The sequence below is a fragment of the Ischnura elegans genome, chromosome X (genome assembly GCF_921293095.1).
Source record: "Ischnura elegans chromosome X, ioIscEleg1.1, whole genome shotgun sequence".
Lineage (NCBI taxonomy): Eukaryota > Metazoa > Arthropoda > Insecta > Odonata > Coenagrionidae > Ischnura > Ischnura elegans.
This window is the reverse complement of record NC_060259.1, coordinates 14355401-14377178: the sequence shown is the minus strand read 5'-3', so window position 1 is coordinate 14377178 and position 21778 is coordinate 14355401. Positions and strand designations below refer to the sequence as shown.

The 21778-nt window shown below is 39.7% G+C and overlaps 1 protein-coding gene across 4 annotated transcripts in view; it reads right to left on the bottom strand.

Moving 5' to 3' along the window:
• Nucleotides 1-21778, bottom strand: part of LOC124170494 (inhibitor of Bruton tyrosine kinase) — a 99815-nt gene that overhangs the window by 63818 nt on the left and 14219 nt on the right. For 3 of the 4 annotated variants that reach the window (XM_046549246.1, XM_046549248.1, XM_046549247.1), the window contains 5 exons: nt 19470-19640; nt 18537-18749; nt 5457-5717; nt 5042-5331; nt 3036-3999 (listed from right to left, as the gene is read on the bottom strand). In XM_046549246.1, coding sequence (XP_046405202.1) covers nt 3036-3999; nt 5042-5331; nt 5457-5717; nt 18537-18749; nt 19470-19640 — 1899 coding nt within the window. The remainder of the gene's footprint in view (nt 1-3035; nt 4000-5041; nt 5332-5456; nt 5718-18536; nt 18750-19469; nt 19641-21778) is intronic. The other variant, XM_046549249.1, reaches the window with a different exon arrangement.

Below are 21778 nucleotides of genomic sequence, written 5' to 3'. Positions count from 1 at the left end.
AATTCCATCATTCTATGTCACATATGTAGATGGGTCACTTTGGTTCCTCAAGTCTCCATTCAACTGGTTCTTGAGCTTCAAACTGGAATCCAATCCAAAGCCAAAACAAACTGGCACCGAAATACTTGGTGCAAAAGTTAGTTTGAAAACTTTCTAAGCATAATTTTTATAACACTTGAAACACAGGCATTCATCTCTTAACACAGTTTTGCTATTTCTCAACTGAGTCTCATAGATAGTTCTCACTTGGTTCACGCAATACTCCTGCACAGCTTCGGCCAACTTCAGAACCAGCCAAAATATCTCTCTCTCATGCCACCTCTACGTCAAAAAGAGAAAATACCATTTACCTAAATATATTCATGAATTGACTACAAAAGACAATACATAATTGCTTGATCGCCACGCCAAACTGTGTTGAAGCAGGTGAACATACAATATTTACTACCGTATTTTCCGGCGTATAAGACGACTGGGCGTATAAGACGACCCCCAACTTTTTTGTTAAAATATATAATTCGTGCTATACTCTCCGTATAAGACTACCCCTTTTCCAACGCACACTACCGGTAAATATGTCATGTCGTATGTCAGTGTTAAAGCCAGTTGTCTGATTTATATTCCGTGCTCACGCGCCTGTTAATGCATTGCATTCACAACTGTCCTCTGCTGATTGTGTTGAAGTGCCTCCGACCGTTGGTTTAATTGTCTTGCTTGGTTCTCCCTTGGCCTCCTTTTAACATGGAAGTTCACAAAGCCTGGTATATTAGATCTCAGCACTGGGTTAGGGTTAGGGTTCTGCAAATGTGTGAAGTGTTTGTTCAGTGCGGCCACCCCTCCTCCTTGCTGCCACATTCCCGGCGTATAAGACGACCCCGACTTTTTAAAAAAGATTTTAGGTGCTAGAAAGTCGTCTTATACGCCGGAAAATACGGTAATTCAAAACTGAAAACTAGGCTTTGTAACGGAGAGTTAACTATTAAGTCATACAACACTTTCTGTGTCTCTTAAGCCTAGCATGAAGTAACACTGCTGAAAAATGCATCAGCAAACGTGAAGTGTGGAATTGGTTTGTTTTTCAGTTATGTTTTTGCCTATCTTGAAAACAGATTAAGGCCCGTATCGTCAGTCGCTCCTTCAGATCTCGTCTTCACTTAGGATTCCTTCAGCGGCCTCCTTCGCGAAGGACGCGATTACGTTCGAGAGAGGATCCTCAGTGAAGCTCTTCTTTATCTTCCGACTTAAGCTGGTCTTTTGGATCATTTTCGTCGCTCATGGAATGTCCGGTTCTGAGATCCGTTCATCCAGTCAAACAAAGACAAAGCATAACTCACCTAGCGTCACATGGGTCACAAAATATGCCGAAATGGAGCGAATGGGTAACGCGGAAAGAGTTTTTCTGTTTAATTTGGTAATCAAACATAGGGATATTCAAGAAAATAAGAAAACGGACGCAGTGACAGTTTGCATTGGAATCAGAAATTAAATTCACCGAAAATTCATAGATAATTCATACTTCAAATATACAACAGACCGAAGCGTGGGAAAAAAGCAACAAGTTTCCTCAGTTAGATGATTAGTAAATATCAACTATAGTCTTTAGTAGTCGAAACGTACACCTAAACAATCCAGCATTAACGTAAGCCAACATGATAATTAAATAATTCCTGGGGTGTAGGTAATATAATGCAAAAAGTTGTTTGCCAACGTGTTGTTCTATTTTAAAGCCATCATTCCCTTTCCGAATAAAATTCCACTGGATTTTGGCAATTCCTCAAGTATTGCCGAGATAAGTAATCGTACGCGGAAAAAAGGTTTAGTTAGAACTATCGAATTCTGATGAAATTTATCAAACTTTTCGGTCGTCATATGGCTCATTGAAAAATTAAGTAACAATTACCAAACCAGTTTGATAAATTATATCAAACTGGTTTGGTAATTGATACCGAAATGGCCACAGCAGTTCGATAAAAACTATCAAAATCAAAAGATAATGAAACCGACGTAGCGTGCACAGTGTGCGTGAAAGATTTTCAATCCAGAAAACACTGTTCTGATTTAAAATCATAAAATTAATAGTTTAACGTAAGTTTATGCTAAAAAAATACAAAACAATCTAAAAAAAAATTCACTTGAAGGCAGCATCGAACGTGGGCCCTCCGCGTGGTAGCGACGGGCGCTAACGACTGGGCTAAATCGGTTACAGTAATATTGCCATACACAAAGGTAATAATATTTTATTATTGTAAATAATCAACCTTTGCGTTGAAATGTGAATAAGATGTGACTAAACTTTCCCTTTCTAAGCTTAAGAGGATAACATTGCAATGTAAAGCAGAAATAAACAGAAAAATGAACGTAAACAAAATTAAAACGTTATCGCCATCACAAATAATAAAAACAAAATCATTTCTACCAACCTATCTTTTATGTAAGGCCTGTTTAAAAATCTTTAAAGTGATGAAATGGTTGTGAAGGCTGGGCCAGACCAACCTACGCTGGCGAGGAGTCCTTCACCAGCAAAGTGCGCTGAAGAAGACCTTCGGACGTCTCTCGAACTGAAATCTATCCTTTAGGAGCCGAGGAAGATGAAGGATGGCTAAAGAAGCGACTGACGATACGGGCCTAATAATTGCGTGTGTGATTCAGACAGCATTAAATAACATCAAAATAGTCCCAGAAAAGTAAGCCAATGTAGCCCTAAGTGTAGAGTATGACCTCCCTTATTTTAGATAGTTTTCGTAATTGAAGAAGTAAAATCATTACTGCCTTATGAAAACCAGGCAATTAAAATGATACAATTAACCAGAAATGAACCAGGTCATAATAGGAGCTGACCCATCAAGAGTGAAAATCAATGATACTTTTAAAAACTTAAGCAGTGATATTGAAACTTTTGATTAAGAAACGGAACTGAGAACGGAAATCTACAAAAAAGCAGCAGTGACCCATCCTTGGTACCATAAACACTGTTAACAATGAAGGCAATCACAGAGAAAGGCAAGTAATGCAATGCTAAGTTCAGTTAAACCTACCTCAATCCAATCTCCTTTGAACATGGTCTCAAAATACTTGGATCTCATAGCTAGGATACACTTGTGTGCCTTCATTATTTTGGCTCCTTCACACTCAATGACGACATCATAGAGGTGATCACAGCTGAGTGGGCTCAGGGAAAGCTTCGGAAGGGGCTTCTCATCAGCAATACTTGGCATGCTCAATTTCCTTTGAATGCTGCACTTGGCTTTATCATATTGCATATTATCAAGCTCTTTCACCAAAGCTTGCAATTTAAATCTTGCAGCCACTCTTCGTGCATCATTCACTGGGTTTGATTCAGTCTCTTCACTGCTACTTGCGTTTCTAGATCTCCTCTTTGCCATTTTCTCCTTTACAACAGTTTCACTAACTTTGTATCCTTCGTCATTGTGAAGGTTCAATGATAACCTTGATTCACCATTCATTAGTGTATCAAAATATAGATATTCACTGTCTTTTTCTACAGACCACTTTCCTGGTACACACAAACTGCACACCCCAGTATAAATAAAGTAGAGTATTTCTTTGAATATGACAGGATTCACACCTTCAATTTTAACAGGAATGCACCTACTCTTTTTCTGATATATATTTCCGTTAATTTCTAAATTAGTATCCAAGGATAAGGAAGCCTGAATTTTTTCAGTGGATAATATAAGACTAGAAAAATAGGGTGAATTAATCTCTAGAATATAGCGGTGAGCAGGGATTCTAACATTTGAAACAATGAATACAACATCACAAATGCAATCAGACTCCTCTGCCTCGTCCAATAATGAACGCAAGTCTGATTCCAAACCAGAAATTCTTTCTACTTCCGGCTTCTTAGTCAAAAAGTTAGGGTGCAACTGTACAATAGAAAAATTTAAGCTCTTAGGGCTGCAGAAAACTGAGATAGCACGATGTATGGAGGAAATCTTCCTTAAAGAAAAGTCTACAGCCTTGTCTTTTTCGATAAGCCTGAAAGATAAGAGTGACTATTACAAAACCATCCCATAAAATATGGTTGATAAAGCTATAGGAAAAAATGCAGTAGAGTCTGGCCAGGCATAAATTACAGCCAATAAAACTATGGCCTTTTCCACCCAAATTTGCAATTTAATTCATGAATTCAGCTCTTAAAAGATATATATTCTTTTGGAATAGAAAATACGTTCCTAGCACGAACGTTCCTAATGCTATTACAGACTGTTGAGTGTGGAATTCATGGGTTGAAAAGTAAGAGATCAGGATCAGCATCCAGGCTTTTTCAAAATATACAAAGTATTTCTTCGGAAAATTATGAGGCAATAATGCCAAAAACATAAGTATTTTACCAGTGAAAAAGAATGAGAAGTAAAGCTCATGATTTAAAAGGAGCATATTAGTTAAAGCTAAGTTATCTAGATCCTTCGTGTAATCTATAAATCAGCTTCTTAACAATGTTCCACACACAGTAATAACTAATTATTGTCAATTCTCCTTTCATGATTTTTCCCTCCACTTCCAAGCAATCATGAATTCACCACATCACACAGTTGCATGTCCCACAGTAAATTCCTCCCCTATTTTTTTGGTCTATTTTAATTTTTGCCTTCTTCCACACACTAACTCCCTCCTCATTAAACTACCAAATATTTATCGAAGCACTGTTAAGTCTTTATTTCTAACATAAATACTTTCAGAGATTGAAAACCCTCCCACAGACTTCTACTGCCTCTACCTTGCCCAATCCACAAATCTTGCCTATGACAGATTTTTTTTCAGTTTCATGATGTCTACTAAAAATTTTTAGGGCTACGAAAACTGGAGGAAATAAATTATTCCATTTCTGGAGATGAGTTTAACTGAATGTTGTTTTGAATTGCTTTGCTACACTTAAACTTCCAAATATTGTCATGCCAAGTTTACAGCAGGGTAATGTTCCAATTATCACCACCAGACATTATAAAACTGGACATTATGGTGGTCTGAGAAGAAAATCGAATTCTCATTTGAAATGGAAAGCAGAGGGAATACCTACCTTTGCAGAGTAGTTTGCTTGCTATTAGATGCCATTACCTCCTCATATTTCTTCTTGATTTTGAAATCCGTTTCAAAACCTTCCCCTTGCTCAGTGATAACAAGCAGTTTGTCAGTACCAAGAGCAACATCAGCTGCTCGTATCTGCCGAACACCCATGTGAAGATCACATCTAGTGAAATGTCCACTTGAAGAGCTCCACAGCAATAATCTCTTACGATTACCCAAAACCAATATGTACAGCTCATCCTCACCACTTCTGAAATCACCCCAACCACTGATATCTTCCGACTATGAGAGAAGAGAAAAATTTCAAAAAAGCAGTCAACATTTTTCAACAAGCAAGGTAGATTGAAAAGGAAATGGCGGAAGACTACTCAAATGTTAGCAAAGCCTTGGGATTACTGAGAGCTTACCTTTATAGAGGTGGGGTCAAGCCTTCCACCAACAACTTCAATTCGATGTGGAACTTCGCAAATATTTCCAATTTTACGACATGCAAAGTCCTGGAGGACATATATTTCCCTACGTGCATTCCCAATGACAGTTACTCTGTCTCCAGCTGAGACAGCCTCAAAATTGCCACTCCGTAAGTTTGGCACAACTTTTGCAAGGACTATACACTTTTCATCTCTAGAGTGTCCAAGTTGACCATAATTTGATCCCCAAGTAAAAATCTGAAAAATACAAGCAATGAATAATTTTCATTTATTTGCATCAAAAAAATTATGTAATAATCTAGGCACTTTCACTTGATCTCCCGGCAGCATAATACCACATAAATATGCATAAGAGACGCACCCCTATTTTAAACATCGGAGCTTAAGAAAAAAAATTGGCGGCATTTGTTTTATCCTATCATGCGGTATTGTAGGCCTATGTCTGGACTTACAACAGTTGTCAAAATTTTCACTCTCATTGCTAAAACTTTATGCGGCATTCTTCAGCCAAATTTACACGATATATAGGGTGCTTGGAGATATGTAGGTATTTACTTGAAGCCTTAACCTTATGATGCTTACCAGGGATGGTTGGAGTGAATACCTTGGATCCAAATTCATTGAAGAAATTGATTCTGAATCCGAAATTTTAAATCAATGCTTTTGTGAATGCAACGTCCCACAAGAGCGAGTAGAAAGAGTTCAGATCCTCTCTTTGCATACCCCGTTGCTCCGCAATGCTTGTCCTACTCACAAACAATTTTGTTAAAAAGCTCTCTAGGAGTATTACAATATAATTTCAGCCATGAAAAATTTTATGGAAAAATGTGACAGGCACATGGCGTGAATCTTCCCAAGAGATTGAACAACAACTGGGGGAATCTCAACGCCGTGAGACAATAACCACGGGGCAGGTTTCACAAAACCACCGTCGGCCCTCCATCAGCCCATGCCTCTGAGGTTTTTTTCCTTTCCGAGATCACAAAGACCATAAATCATTATCTTCGAAGGAAAATATCAAATTATATGGAACAATTGAAATGTGTTTCATCCCAACCCCAGCTCACCAACTGACCTTTTCAGCCTACAAACTTCAATTCTCCCAGTTTCTGGAGGCCAAATGCTAGGTAAGTCACCTACTGATGTGAGCCCAAAGATATCTCGATAGCTATCAGCAATAGCATGATGCACACGAGGTTCAAAAAAGAATGAGACCTAACGCGTCGCATATCTGACAGCATTTAAATTCTTTGAGTTCTAATTTATTGACACAGCATTCTAGAAATAATAAGGCTACTAATATTAAACATGGTCAAACAGCACAATTTTCAATCAATTTCCAGTGATACAAACATAACATGAGCACATTCAAACAAAACAAGATGGACTGGAAACTTTCAACTTAGGCAACAAATAAACTTATTGAGAAATGGAAAATTAGGCAAAATAATTTTTTCGAGGGACAAAGAGGAATTAATTTTTTGGGGGAATAGTGTTTATATTACGATATTTAATTCAATTTCATATGCTAAAGGCATTGATAAGTGACAATCATTAAAATCCCCTTGGCATTTTTTAAAAACATATTTTATGCTCAAACCATTTGCTGAATGCTTAGTAAAGGATTTGTTATTCATTATAAAAAATATATAAATAATAAAGAAAATAAGGTGAGCATGATGGTAGGGCCACAGTCGGATGTTTGTAATTCATATGCTTCCTTAGGTTGGGGGTAGTCGTCTTCTATGAAAGTTTATGCTTGCATATGTTGCAAAATCCTATTCATCCATTAAACACGGAAAAAAAGTTCCACATTTCGCTAAATTTTTCTCTTTTTTCCATTATGCACCAACAAAACAGTCAAATCGCAAAGATTATGCTCACGGGCATGCCGAATGAAGTACTAATCATGTTCAATCTCTAATTAAAATCATAATAGCAGTGGCAGCATTGTATTCATTTGCCGGCCTCGGTGGTGGCTGGGTAAAGTCCTCGCCTGCCAAACTGAAGGTCGTGGGTTCGAGTCCCGCCTGGGTAAGTGACCCTTACCCAGGCGGGACTCGTCTTGTGTGAATGTCTTCATTGTTAATTGATAATTTCCCATTGTAAAGGCCGTAAATGTGCTGTTTAAGGGGTAATTGAAATAAAATAAAAAATAAAAATAAAATTAGTAACAATGCTGCAGTTGGGAGCAGTAACAGCAGCCGAAGCTATCTTTAAGGCTATTTTACATGGGGCTCGTCACTGTGCAATCTGATGTACTTATGAAGACACAGTGACAATTGCATCATGTAAAGCAGTGAACTGCTAGAACACATGCGAGAATGCGTGGATGCAAGATGGCAAAATAGCCCCTGCTTTAATTCTGAGCTGGCATTCTCGCAATTTCAACAATTTTTTTCCAATAGATGTCGCAAATGCCCCTAATTTCTACTTATAAATAAGTATCCGATGTGAAAATGGCAAGTTGTGTGAGAATAAACTTCTGAGTACTAGACATGTGTTGGTTCTGGTGCCCAGTTCTCCGTGCTGCCGGTTCTTGGCCTGTGGAACCGGTATTGTGAACCGATCGCATTAAGTCTCGCATACTTTGGAACCGGCTCAGAATGGTTGCGAGGATTTGAATTTGGTGCCCAAAGCCAAAATGGTCTGCTGCATAAATAAGGCCAAAAAGTGAAAAAAATGATTTTAAAAATGCATATATTACTTTGTTTCTTTCTTTTGAGAGTTGCTTGCAATAAAAATACAATTTGAACGGGTTTTCCTGCGTAGGGAAAGATGTTTCTAGACCGGTTGAACAGTGTATCTCCAACAATGTGGTTCTGAGGCTAATGGAGCCATAATTAAATGCTGTTAGAAACGCGACCACAGAAAATATTATTGCATCATTTAAATTTTTGAAGGAACTCAGGAATAAATCTACAAGTATCATTGGTACTGTAAACAATGCGCGAAGATATTGAAAATCATAGGAGAGCCATCGTATTCTACTGAAGTTTTCTAAAATGAGGACATCATGCTTACAATTTACCAAGGAAAAAAATCGAATAGTGTTGCACTTAACATTTCTCGTCACCGCATACTTGGTGTTGCAAATAATAATAACAAGACCCCCGAGACTGTTTCCTTTTACAGTGAAACGAAGTACGGTGTTGATATTGTAGACCAAAGGGCAAGAAAGTATTTAGTAAAGGCTTCGGCTCGACAATGGCCAGTTCATTCTTTTTATATCGTACTTTATCTTGCTGCTATCAACTCCTATTCTCTCTAGAACATTATAGCAGGATAATATTTTCCTTCTAAAATGTATCCAAAAATCAGTAAAGGAAACGAGGGAAAAGTACTTTAAGTGTAGAAATATAAAAAAAACCAAAGGTAGAGTCAGATCCTGATTTAGAACGGGAAATAACACGTAAATGATGTGGAGTGTAAATGGACTGCATAGACAACAAACGATAGGAAAGAGCTACTGCTGCAAAACAATGAGGTGTGGAAAATGCAAAGCAAAGTCCAAATATATATGAAAAAAATGGATAAAACAATAAATTTTCCTGAATAATTTGCTGAAAAATATACATTGTTTTGGTAAATATACAGTAGAATCCTGATTTAAGGTTTTTCAGGGGGGACAAACTTTAAAACACTAAATGCGGAAAAACACTAAATGCGGACCTGCCATTTTTTTCAGGTTTTAGGGTCTGTAATGATTGAAATGGCTTTTTATGAATAAAACGTATTATTTTACGTAACTAAAAGGTGCTGCATGCAGCAAAAAATTCATTGATTAAGTGTTTTCAGCCCTATGAAGGTTGGATAATACTTTTCAGGAATCAGCTAAAAAAAATGGGTAGTAAAAATAAGTAATGAGAGGATGACAAAAGGGTAGTTTCCTTCATCAAAGAAAACGAAAAGCATTGATTGCGATTCGTTACCCACCATTAGTGTATTCAAAATATACAAATTATTTCGTTTTAGAAATAGCGGTTCAGACGAATGGCGATGGTCCATTTTTATCCTCATTTGAAAAGGGCCAGATTGGCGCCTATGCGATGCCACTCCACGTGACGTCACAGGGACGTAGTTTCTATACGAGTAGATAGGAGTTTTACATCGTCTGAGGTTACCAATGCATGCATGAGGCGTAGAGCTCAGGGAAACATGTCTTAATAATCACTTATTAAAACTGGCTAAGGTCGGAAAGTTTTCTTCATTTGATAAGGTATTAATAATCCTTATTTAAGACAAGCGCTACCAGCCAGCAGGGTACTCAGCTACCCGCTAGCAGCCTGCGTCATATCAGCGCTAAGCCTCGCCTCAAGGTCACCTCACAGGGGGGCAGCGGGAACCAGAAATAAGTCTCACGGAGAGATTTCCCGGCATTCATACTTACGCGTCGCGTTTTCGCGCGCTTGAAAATTTTCACTTTTCATTTAATCGCGCAAAATAGATATCGTCATTTAAAAATCTAAATGCGTGAAATACGTACTCCAGGTGTAATAATCTTTCGATTTAGGCAATAAAAAAATAATAGGAAACCACCCTATTGTTTTAAAGAAATATTTTAAGAAAATTTTAATATGCATCAACTGAAAAGCATTCCCACACGGAATATTATTATGGACATTAGTGATTCCATTTTTACGTACATTTCAGTGGTCTCGATGAAATTTTAAATTTTTTTCTGTAAAAGTGACATGTAGGTGACTATAGCATTTCTAATATAATAAGAAAAGGTGTAAGTAGGTACTCGAAAAATCGTCATTGCATCTATAAAGATGAGTGAAATAAAGGGACAGCAGAAGATCGCTAATCCCGAAATCTAAACTACCGAATATCTAGTAAAAGGGAGATTTTCTGGAATTATACCAACTTAGCGTTTTCTGTTGCCTCGGCGAAACGAGGGATTTATGAGCCTTTAAAAAGCCTCCCGTGCGCACATTTTGGATTTCGAGGTCATCCAAAAAAGGAGAATCTTATTTCTAGTATGCGTACAAGTCGATGGTGATTCAACTCAATGATGGCACCAGATTCGTTGTCATATATCCGCGGCCTCATGCAGGTCGAATGGAACCAGGAGAAGTTGTTTACGCGGCGCGCTGATCACCTTGACTCCGACTCACCTTGTTTCTCTGCAGCTTTTAATGAAATTTGGTTGGACCTTGAATACCGATTAGCTAAACTTTAAGTTAAGTGAAAAGGTTTAATCTTCCACAAAACTGGATTTCATCAGAAAAATTGTCAGTGCCTCTGGAGTTTGGCAATTTCGTCAGGGTTATGATGTCGAAGTCAACCACCAAGGGATACCTGCCGGATTTTCGTATTTTTCCGCGCTCATCTATTCTACCGTGAGTATGCGGTGATTTTTTTCCAGTATGAGCGATTTATTTTGAGTCATGGACCGTGATAGTTCGTCAAAACTCCGATTGTCATTCTCTTTTGACATTAATTAGCACCAGATAGATATTTTTGAATCGACATCGATATCAATCAGCCGCATGTCGGTAAATAGGGTAGTTTCCTTCATCAAAGAAAACAAAAGGCATTGATGGCGATTCGTTACCCACCATTAGTGTATTCATAATACACAAATTATTTGGTTTTTTAAATACCGGTTTAGATGAATGGCAAGGGTCAAATTTTATCCTCATTTGAAAAAGGCCAGATTGGCGCCCATGCGATTCCACTCCACGTGACGTCACAGGGACCTAGTTTCTACACGAGAGGATAGGAGTTATGCATCGTCAGAGGCTACCAATGCATGCATGAGGCACAGAGCTCAGGGAAACATGTCTTAATAATCACCTATTAAAACTGGCTAAGGTCGGAAAGTTTTCTTCGCTTGATAAGGTATTAATAAACCTTTTTTAAGCCATGCGCTACCAGACAGGAAGGTACTCAGCTACCCGTTAGCATCCTGCGTCCTATCAGCGCTCAGAGCCTCGATCAAGGTCACCTACCAGGCGGGAGGGGGAACCAGAAATGCGTCGTACGGACTTTTTCCCTTCATTCCTACTAACGCGTCGCGTTTTCGCGCGCTTGAAATTTTTCACTTTTCATTTGATCGCGAAAAATAGATATCGTCATTTAAAAATCTAAAAGCGTGAAATATGTACTCCAGGAGTAATAATCTTTCGATTTAGGCAATAAAAAAATAATAGGAAACCACCCTATTGGCTCCGGGATATGTAAATTACGATGTAAAATAATGTTGTTCCGCATGGAAAGAATGCTCTAACTCACGGTCATGACAGGGTAAACGCTTCCTCTGCTCTTTCGCTGTTCCTCCGTGGAAACTGACCTTGGAATGGATTACAGAAAGAATCTTCTAGTGAACTGCGCAATTGATATTGGGCCTCCTCTTTTGAAAAGAGAAAGTAGCCGACTGGAAAAATATTGGGCTAATAATGGACTGCCCGTAGGGAGTAGAGTTGAAAGGGGCATAAGCCATCAATTGAGAACATTAGGTACGAGAAAACATTATTGTAGCGGCCCTCGGAGGATAACTCGAGTTGAATAACGATCGTGTCATCAGTCGTCACGTATCATCGAAGTCAAGTTCAAGAAGTGAAGGATAAGGTAGTTCGAGGTTATTAAAGGATGACTTTGCTCCATTAGATCGGATCTGATACAAAAAGTGCCTGGTCTTTGGATCAGAAGGGGAGCGAAACATTACGAGAAGACAAATCACCCAGCTTGCGAGTTGAAGGTCGCAGCGCTGCGCTCGCGGAAGAAAGCAGTTGAAGAAGCGTTCCCCGGTAGATTCTATTGACTCTTCTTGTTGATGAGCATAAATTCGAAGATTTGGATGAACCGTCATGAAAAAACGTTAAATCGAGCAAAAAAATCTTGAGCGGGACAAATTTTTACGACCATGAATGCGGAAAAACGCAAAATGCGGAAACACTAAATACGGATAATTTTTACATTGTCCTAATAGGGAATGAATCGGGACCCAAAAAAATAAACGCTAAATGCGGAAAAACGTTAAATGCGAAGACGTTAAATCCGGATCCGACTGTATTTGGAAACCATGCTTATGAGCTGAATTCTATGATTTTAGTGTGCTGTAATCTCAAATGTCAAATTCACACACGTTATAGAGAGTGATTGAAATTCAGAAAAATGGAAAGTTTTTTATTTTATTTAGTATTATTGTTTAATTGGAAAAGTGTTAACTTGTTTTCCATGGGTAGACTTAATTTTGATTCTACCTCTTCGATTTTAAGCAACTTCATTATTCAGATGCAGTATGTATTTTGAAAATTTTGCAATCGAAGGTATGCAATTCAATTTTTATCCATGGAAAAATAACAGGTGCATAAAACAAATAAACCACTATGGATTTTTGTAGTGTAAATGTTATTGTGATTTTTGTTTTAAACCTGATGCCATTGGAATTCATTGCAGCTCCCAAATCCTTCATAGAAAAAGAGATTGATTTTCACAAATTTGTGAAAATTAGTTTCCCATAATTCCTTAGGAATTGTTAAAAATTTAATATTTTATTGCTTTTCGTCATACTAAATTTCCTCCTTCCTTCCCAAGTACTTTTAAACCTTATGAATAAAAAATCTGGGAAGAAATTATAGGTTTTGAGTTAAATATGTATCCTTAGTCATATTGGGTCAAAGTGACCCATTTGGGTTTGGACGGGCATGCTAGTGTTAACTGATGGGGCCGGGTCGGTGAAAACTTGTGAGGTTGGCACATACAGCGACCTGCATCCCTCACTCGTATGCCACCGAGAGCCGACAAGGACGGAGGTGGATACGACCTAGCTTCCGAAGCCAGAGTCAAACAGCAGGAGCATAAGCCCAATCAGAATTAAGATTAACGGATAGAATGCACTGGGGTAACTCATGTCCACACTCACGCTTTTCCACGCTTATGCCCTAGGTGGGCAAATTACACTGGAAATGCCTATTACATTTATTTAAATGCTTTCCTGGAGTACGTGTTTTGGAATTCTTGTTTTTTTTTCTGGCACTACCGCTCCTACCTTAATTTGATGCTAAAAGTTTCGTTAATAACTTAAGTCATTTAAAAAATTCAGTACTAACTTTTTCTTGAGGCATCTGCATAGATTATGTTGATGTTCAGGATATCTCCGATAAGAAGTGAAAAAAAAGTATTATAAATTCGGATTTGAACCCTCCCAGAACTTTAACGCAACTACCGCGCACAGTGTAGACCTACTTGGCCACGGAGCGACGTATAGGTAAGAGATAAATGGTGAGTCCAAATATGAATCAAGAGATAGGAAAACCCTGCCACGGAGCCCGAAAGAAAACACTCAGACCGCGCAGCGTGAGTGTGGACATGAGTTACCCCAGTGCATTCCATCTGCTAATCTTAATTCTGATTGGGCTTATGCTCCTGCAGTTTGACTCTGGCTTCGGAAGCTAGGTCACATCCACCTCCGTCCTCGTCGGCTCTCGGTGGCATACGAGTGAGGGATGCAGGTCGCTTTATGTGCCAACCTCACAAGTTTTCACCACCCGGCCCCATCAGTCAAGAGGGACTATGGATAGTCTACATACTTTTGAAAACGATAGTACACTGTGCTTTAAGCATATTTCATGTGGCTAATCAAGATCAACATTGACCACTACTGTTTTCAGTGTACAACTGTTCAGTACTGCAGGAAATATTTCTGCCAAAAAAAGAATAGATTAAACCCAGGTAGAGTAAAAATGTTGGATTTTTTAAATTAAAACCTGGAGAAAGAACCAGTGGCTGCCTGATGTAATGTGAGGTATTGGTTGATCATTAATTCTCTAACAACGTGTTATTTAAACTTTTTTACTCGGCAAATAAAATTGTGAAGAAAATATTAAGTTTGTTTACAGAGCTTTCCCACTAATTTACTTCTTTGGTGAAATTACTTTCATTCACTTCTTGTGGTTGTTCATTTAAATTTGCCATTAACCCTTTCGAGACGGCGGAGTTTTCGTCTTAGCATGACTGCTGTACTGAGCCCCAAGAGACTCTTCCTTCTCATGGTACGGAGCAGTTTTGGAGGACATTCGTTAAGAAGGGTCTCGCTTAACCTTTTTCAACCCCTCACCGCCTGGACTCTGCATTATCTCGGACTCCAAGAGTAGTTGTGCTCCCTCCTTTCCGGGTTTACGACCATACCTGCGACATTGGTTCGCAGTCAACTTATGTATTGGTTATAAGTATTTAGCAAATGGATAATTGTTTCTTGCACGTAAATTGTAGACTTTGAATTGAATTCCTCATTTTTTTCTGAGCATTGTCAAATTTTAAAGGAAGTTCTAAGGTCAATATTAATGCATTTAATGCAGCAACAATTCCATGTGGATGTTTATACATAACTCGAAATATAAGTTAATATTTATCGTAGAATTTTGTTTAAATATTGTAAACGCTGCTCAGAAGACAAATAATTCAATTCTTAGTTTATTTTTTATGATAAATGAACAAATATTTATTTCGAAAACTGACGAGATGAACAATTGTACGACCGCTGTCCCTTACCGCTAAGAGGGGTTATAGAAGACAAGGGATCCGGGTACCTGCTCCTGGATTCCGAGGGTAAATCCTAAACCCCGCAGGGTTGGGTCCCGAGACAAAGATGACGTAAACCCGCGACTGTCCTAAAAGGGGGAGAGCTAGAAAACGTATATTTACGGCTTTAGTATTCCTGGCCAGGAAAATCTCACACGTAAATATACGCCCTTCGTCTCCCGGGTCAGGAAACATCCACATGTATATATGCGTGTATAGTAGGGAAAAGGTTAATTCAGATAATAAGAATTCATCCTTGGAACCAAGTACAGCAAGCTCCCGATTATCTGGCTGCCGTATATCCGTGTTACGGATTATCTGTGCATGATTTCCACTCTCGCTCAATATTTTCCGCAATCTTTATAAAAAAAATAAAATCGGATGCAAGATCATAGGAATTACTGCATTATTGCTAGGATACACCGGGTTTACTATTTCCCTTAGAATCCCCTTCGTAAAACAGAAGCAATCGCATGCTAGCTGCATTCACGGGAACACTGTGTTCCTGTTCTCCAATCCTCGCAGGGCGCGACTGTGCTCCTTGATCACGGATACACGTCCCGCAGCAATTGCAACCCGGGCAACTTGTGCAAGAAGCGACTACGTGGCGTGGTGCCTGACAGTGTAGTGTCCGACAACGAGAAGTGGTTTTGAAGCGTTCATGCAAACCACTTCATTTTTTTGTTCATGAGAAGTTCAAGAGCAACAAAATGTGTGGCGTTTATTATTGCACCCACCAGTATGAGACAAATGCTGTCTCTCTACAGAGGTTCAACATAACCCCTAATTTGAGAAAGAAGTGGGAGCTCGTCTTGAGAATGGGCAAGAGCTAGCTTATGTAAAAAAAATTAGAATGGGTAAGACTGAAATATATGAAGGGCATGATAATGTCAATGTATTTTTTAATAGCTACTACAAAGATGTTCACGTAAGTATGGGAGTGCCAGAGGAGGGGATGCGGACAGAAATAAGGTTGATCAACTTTGTAATAACTATCAATGAATTTTCAGCTATCCAATAAGTCAAGAAAGTTAGGGTTGGGGAAATAATTAGAATCGTGACAAATGAGAATTATGTGAAGTGGCTAGGAGCAAGGAAAAACTTGTAGTAGTATACCAAAACCAGCATGCATACTATGCTGAAGTACCCTGAAAGCAATGCATCTGTACATTTAATGTAGGCTAAGCAACAGAACTTGTTTATGAAGTTTTAAATTTTCATTCTTACATTAATAGCAAGATAGTTTGGCATAAGGGAATCAAAAGCAAAACAGTACAAAGGGAGGTTGTTAATTATAAAGTCAGTGAGGGTTTCTGAGCGGGAAGTGAAATAGGTTGGACCACTATTTACAACATTTAAACAAAAGATATTAGCTTATTGAGGACAGATAGCTCATGAGACGCTACAGTATTGTTTGACCATTTTAATAATGACCTATGGTAATAGATGATCAATAGAGTCGTCAAATATTATACAAGAATACAGAAAAGGAAGCACCAATTTTCTTCTGAATAGCGTGTACAAAAAGTCAACTATCTGCAAACAAAGAAACTCTTTGTCACCCAAAGAGTCAGAGAAAACACCCCAGGCCAAAGCACCAGCTGGCAAGAGCACATGGCCTGCTCAGGGGATAGCACAGCACTTACACTGGAGGGATTCTGGCCACTCATCAGACTGCCCTTCAATAAAAGGACTCATTCATCTGCATTTTGCTCCTTGAGCAGCTGACTTTTTTCTCAGACAATTCTCTATGCTAGTACATTCCTGGAACCTTAGGAATAGCCAGTGTTAAGGTTTCCATGGAGCAGACAAACAGAACTTGACATACACCCATCCCTGAAATGGTGGAAAACCCATTCAGAAGGGATATAACCTACAACCCCTGGATTAACAGGCACATTACGTTCAACATACCTTACATAACATAAAAATATAACCCTCTCCACAAGGTGCATTGGTGTAGTGGTTAGCATCAATAACTATCAACATGGAAACCAGGGTTCTCGGCTCTGTCATGGTGATATACTTTTTATCTTCAATTTGATGATTCCTGCCCAGTTTCAATTAAATTTCTACTGTAGCAAGCGTAGGCAGGAGAAGAAATTTTTCATTGCCGTAATGGCTCTAAGGTATTTAAGTAGTCTTATTATGAACACAGAGACAGGAAGACTACAGTGCAATGGATAGGTCCACCATAGGCACAATTCGTCTGGCTCCCCTTCCTTGATGTACTGCCCTCTTCTATTCACAGTAAGGCCTACTCCCTTTCATTCTAACTAAAAATCTTATTCTATTCCTTCCTCTCCCTTGTTTGCCCAACATTCTACACTCTAACACTTTCTTCAACATCCCCTCCTTACTAAATACTCCATCCATCCATAACTTCTGTCTCCTCCGTATTTTATCCAGAAGCTGCCTCTCCTCACCCACCATGTCCAGCACTTTGCCGTTCCTCCTCCTCTCCATCCACTTCACCTTCTCCATTCCTCTCCACAACCACATCTCTAACACCTCCAGTTTTCTCTCGTCCTCCTCCATGAATGTACTGTAAAGCCCTACACTCAAGATCGCACTCTCCACTAATCTTTTCATCACTCTCTTACATAACAATCCTCTCTAAGCTCCTTCCTGTTTAAGAACGCTTTGAAAATGCAATTCTCTTGCTGACATCCTTGCTGCTGTATCCATTTTCCTCTAATGTGCTGCCTGTGTACCACATTTCCTCGTGCATCCCACTCACGCCCATCTTTGGGCCGCCTCATGAGGAAAAAACTTCTTAGCACTTTTAGCGGTCTAATATAATTAGGTTCTGGGTAAGCCGCACACCCCACTTTTCCCCCGGCATTTCCAAAAAAAAGGTGCCCGGCTTCTGCTAGTAAATACTAAGTACTTTTGTTACGTACTAATAAGTACTCTGCTAGTAAATACTGCTAAGTAGTTTTTCCCTGCCTACTTTTAACTTGAGTCTCACATTCCTAGCTTGCGATGATTTACTAATCTGCATCATCTCAGTCTTTTTGTGATTAATCCTCATACCATACTCCTTGTAACGCTTGTCTAATGCATCCACCAGAGCCTACAGCCCCCTCACTGACTGGCTAATGAACACCTGATCATTCAACTTTTGGTGAAAACAAGTAAAAACTAGGGAGCCTTGAGCTAGAGAATAACCCTTCACTTTTGTTTGACACTAATGAAAATTATTCAGATTAGCTGTTATTCCCAACAGTTGATTCTATTGCTAGCAACAAGATCAGAATTTGTTGCGTACAAATTTTTTTCCTCGGATGACTAACTTAACTACAAGGGCTCATCTCAATATTGGTATAAAAAATTTCAAGCAAAAAAATTCCAATCGCATTACTAACCAACTACCATCAGCAGTTCCAAATGAAAACTGATCGGAATAATTCTGATCGGAGTCAAGCACATTCCCCCAGACAACCAAGAATTTGAAGAGAAGAAGACAGTTGAATAGCTTAAATGAATTATTTCAGAAGCCAATCAAGTAGTTAAATGACATACCTGAGATTTACTCCATGCCACTGAGTGATACCTCGCAGCTTTCACTCCAATCAAAGGGGCACTGATGTAATGCAAAAGTTTAGGAGTATTCTGTACGGATGGTGGTGGGTCCAGGCCAAGTTGGTAGTGAGCATTCATTCCAAATGCAAAAACAGCCCCTTTGGATGACAGTAATAGGGTGTGGTCTTGGCCAACACTGGCACTTGTCACAGCCTGAGAAAATATGCATGGAATTTCAAAGAAGATAAGCAACACAACATAAAATTACAATGTATTAATGCACGAAGTATGCCCAGTGAGTTATTTCTCATACTTTGAATATGATTTTATCATGTGAAGTATGTTCAGGATTCATAACAGCTTTCCTCTTCCAATTCTTCCAACCTTACCCTGATTTTAGCCCAATTTATGAAATTTCCCGGCTTAATATCAATTGCAAAGAAGTTGCATACAGGGATTTTAATAGAAAAACAGCCGCAAGGTATGTGGTGAAATTAAAAAGCAGTACAAATTAAGTCAAATAGCACCAACAGCACGCTACCCCATGTTGCCCAGGCCAGGATGGCAAGAAAACACCCACCCTGCCACCCTAATACAGTAACCCTCTGTGCCTGCAACCGCCACCTTCATCTATTTACTGCGCCCAGGGGCGGATCCAGGATTTTTTTCTGGGAGGGGCACAAGCAAGGCCGTATCCAGGATTTTGTTCTGGGTGGGGCACAAGGATACCTCGTAATACAAAACGAACGCAATGATAATGGGACTGTATTAAAAATCTTGCATATTTTTGAGGGTTTGGGGGGGGCACGTGCCCCCCCCCTGTATCCACCTATGACTGCGCCTATGGAGTTTTCCCTTGACCATTCACTTATTTCCCTGACATTTCCTTGACCCATATGAACCTGATGTTCACTAACACATATGAAAACTTACGTGTTTGCTATAAGATGGCTTGGCAGCTTCACTGCCAGAAGGGAGAACAATTTGCTTTGGAGTCATTACAGTCTCTTCAGAGTTCAATCCAAGTCTCCCTTTCCCATGTCCACAAGAATATGCTCTCCCATCATTGGCCACGAAAACAGTATGGAACTTTCCCATTGCCACCTTGATAAAGAAAAAGTTAGCACAGTATATGCACCATCATTTCCAATAATATGTAGACACCCACGGGCCCTCATGAGGTCGGGTCGGTAAAAACTTGGAAGGTTGGCACATGAGGTAACCTGCATCCCTCAACCGTACACCACCAAGAGCCCACAAGGATGGACACAAGGACGATCAGGCTAGCAACACAGGAGTCAAACTCCAAGCACAAATGCCCAAGCAGATGGAATGCACTGAGGAAACTCACGTTCATGCACACGTTTTCGCCATCGGAGTATTTTCATTCGGGCTCTTAGGCGAGGTTGTTCCTCTCTTTAGATTCATACTTGGACTCCGTAGTTGAGTGAGTTTGTTTCACGTGCATTTATTGCGTTTAAGTTTTGGGAGGTTTCTAATCCGAAGTAATGATAATTTTTTTCATTTTGTAAAAGAATCATTCTTAACATCAACATAATAGACACAGTTGACTCAATACCGTATAAGCGCGTGTAAGAGGCGCACCTTTTTTCCCAGACATTGCAGCCGAAAATGGGGGTGCGCCTCTTACACAAACTTCTAATCTCCCCCCACCCTCCCCTTCCCCGGTCGCAAGTCCAAGGGGAACTGAGTGGCCTTGATTTTCAGCGTGAGTCAGTCATCTGAAACCCTGGGTCAAAATCAAGCGGCAGGCAGGGGAGTTTCTCCCTTAGTGACGTATTTTTAAAATGCTCCTGTTTGAATTTCTTGCAAGCATCGCGCCGTCACGTCGGTACCCCAGATGTGAACATAGAAAAGATCGCGCGGGCTGATTCGCTCCGGAGCGCGCGCTAAATTTACTGCCGCGAGTGGGCGTCCCGCGGCATTTATACTGCATATAGTAATCGCTTATCAAACCTAGAGAAACGCGTATTTTTGAAGGACATACCTGGTTAATAGTCAATATCTGTCTTGCCGAGTAATTTCCATTATGCCGAGGACCTGATTTTCCAAAAATCATCTTCGGACGCTAATATGAGGATTTTTGCAACTGAAAATTATATTGGAGTCAAAACCTGCGATTTCAAAACTTCGAACGAGTGTGTTCATTGTTGGACTAAATTGTGGATGGAAGAAATCAGAAATGCTTATAAGTGAAGAGCGCGGAAAGAGAGGTCCAGGGGAAAGAGCGCGATCCCACCGTCTTCGAAGCAAGCAACGAAATACGGAGGGGAAGGAGCGCACTCCCTCCCCTCCGTATCTCAAGCTACTAGGCTATGAGCGAAGGAGCACGGGAAGAACACGTCCGATCTTGCATGTGACGTAGTTGCCTTCACAGCGAAGGGGCGAAGGCGCAGCAATGTGATATACGCAGTTAGCGTTGCCTAAAGTTTCCAGTCCGTCTCGTCTTGTTTGAATGCGCTTATGCTACGCTTGTTTCTTCCGAAATTGACCTGTTTGGACTATTTTGAATATTAGTAGCCTTGTTGTAACTATAAATCTTTGTGTCAAACAATTAGAGCTTAAAAAACTTAAATTCTGTCAGATATGCGTCGCGTTACATCTCTTTCTTTTTTTGAACCTCGTGCGTGTCATACAATTATTGAAAGCTATCGAGATATCCTCGGGCTCAGTAGATGACTCCCCTTGCATTTGGCCTCCATAAACTGGGAGATCGATCAAGGTCAGTTGTGAGACGGGGTAGGGATGAAACACGTTTTCATTGTTCCCCTGTAACTTGATGTTTTCCTATTTTCCTGTGGGGTCTCGGAAAGGAAAAATAAAAGGCAGAGGCATTGGCTGATGGAGGGCCGAGTGTGGTTCCGTTAAATCTACGACGTGGTTATTATCCTACGGCGCTGAGATTGCCCCGATTGTTGTCTAAGCTCTGGGGAAGGTTCATGCTAAATGCCTGTCGTGTTTTCCCTTAAATTTTCCACGGCTGCAATTCTATTGCAATACTCCTGCGAGAGCATTTAAACAAAATTGTTCGTGAGTAGGACTAGCATCGTAGAGCGACGGAGTATGCGAAGAGAGGATCGGAACTCTTTCTACTCCCTCTTATACCGCTATTACCGCCGCAGTTATCAAAATTTTCTCTTTCAATTAATATTAAAAGAGGAAAATTCGATAGCTGTCGAAATTCCAGGCGTATGTCTGCAACACTGTGCGATAGTATAAAA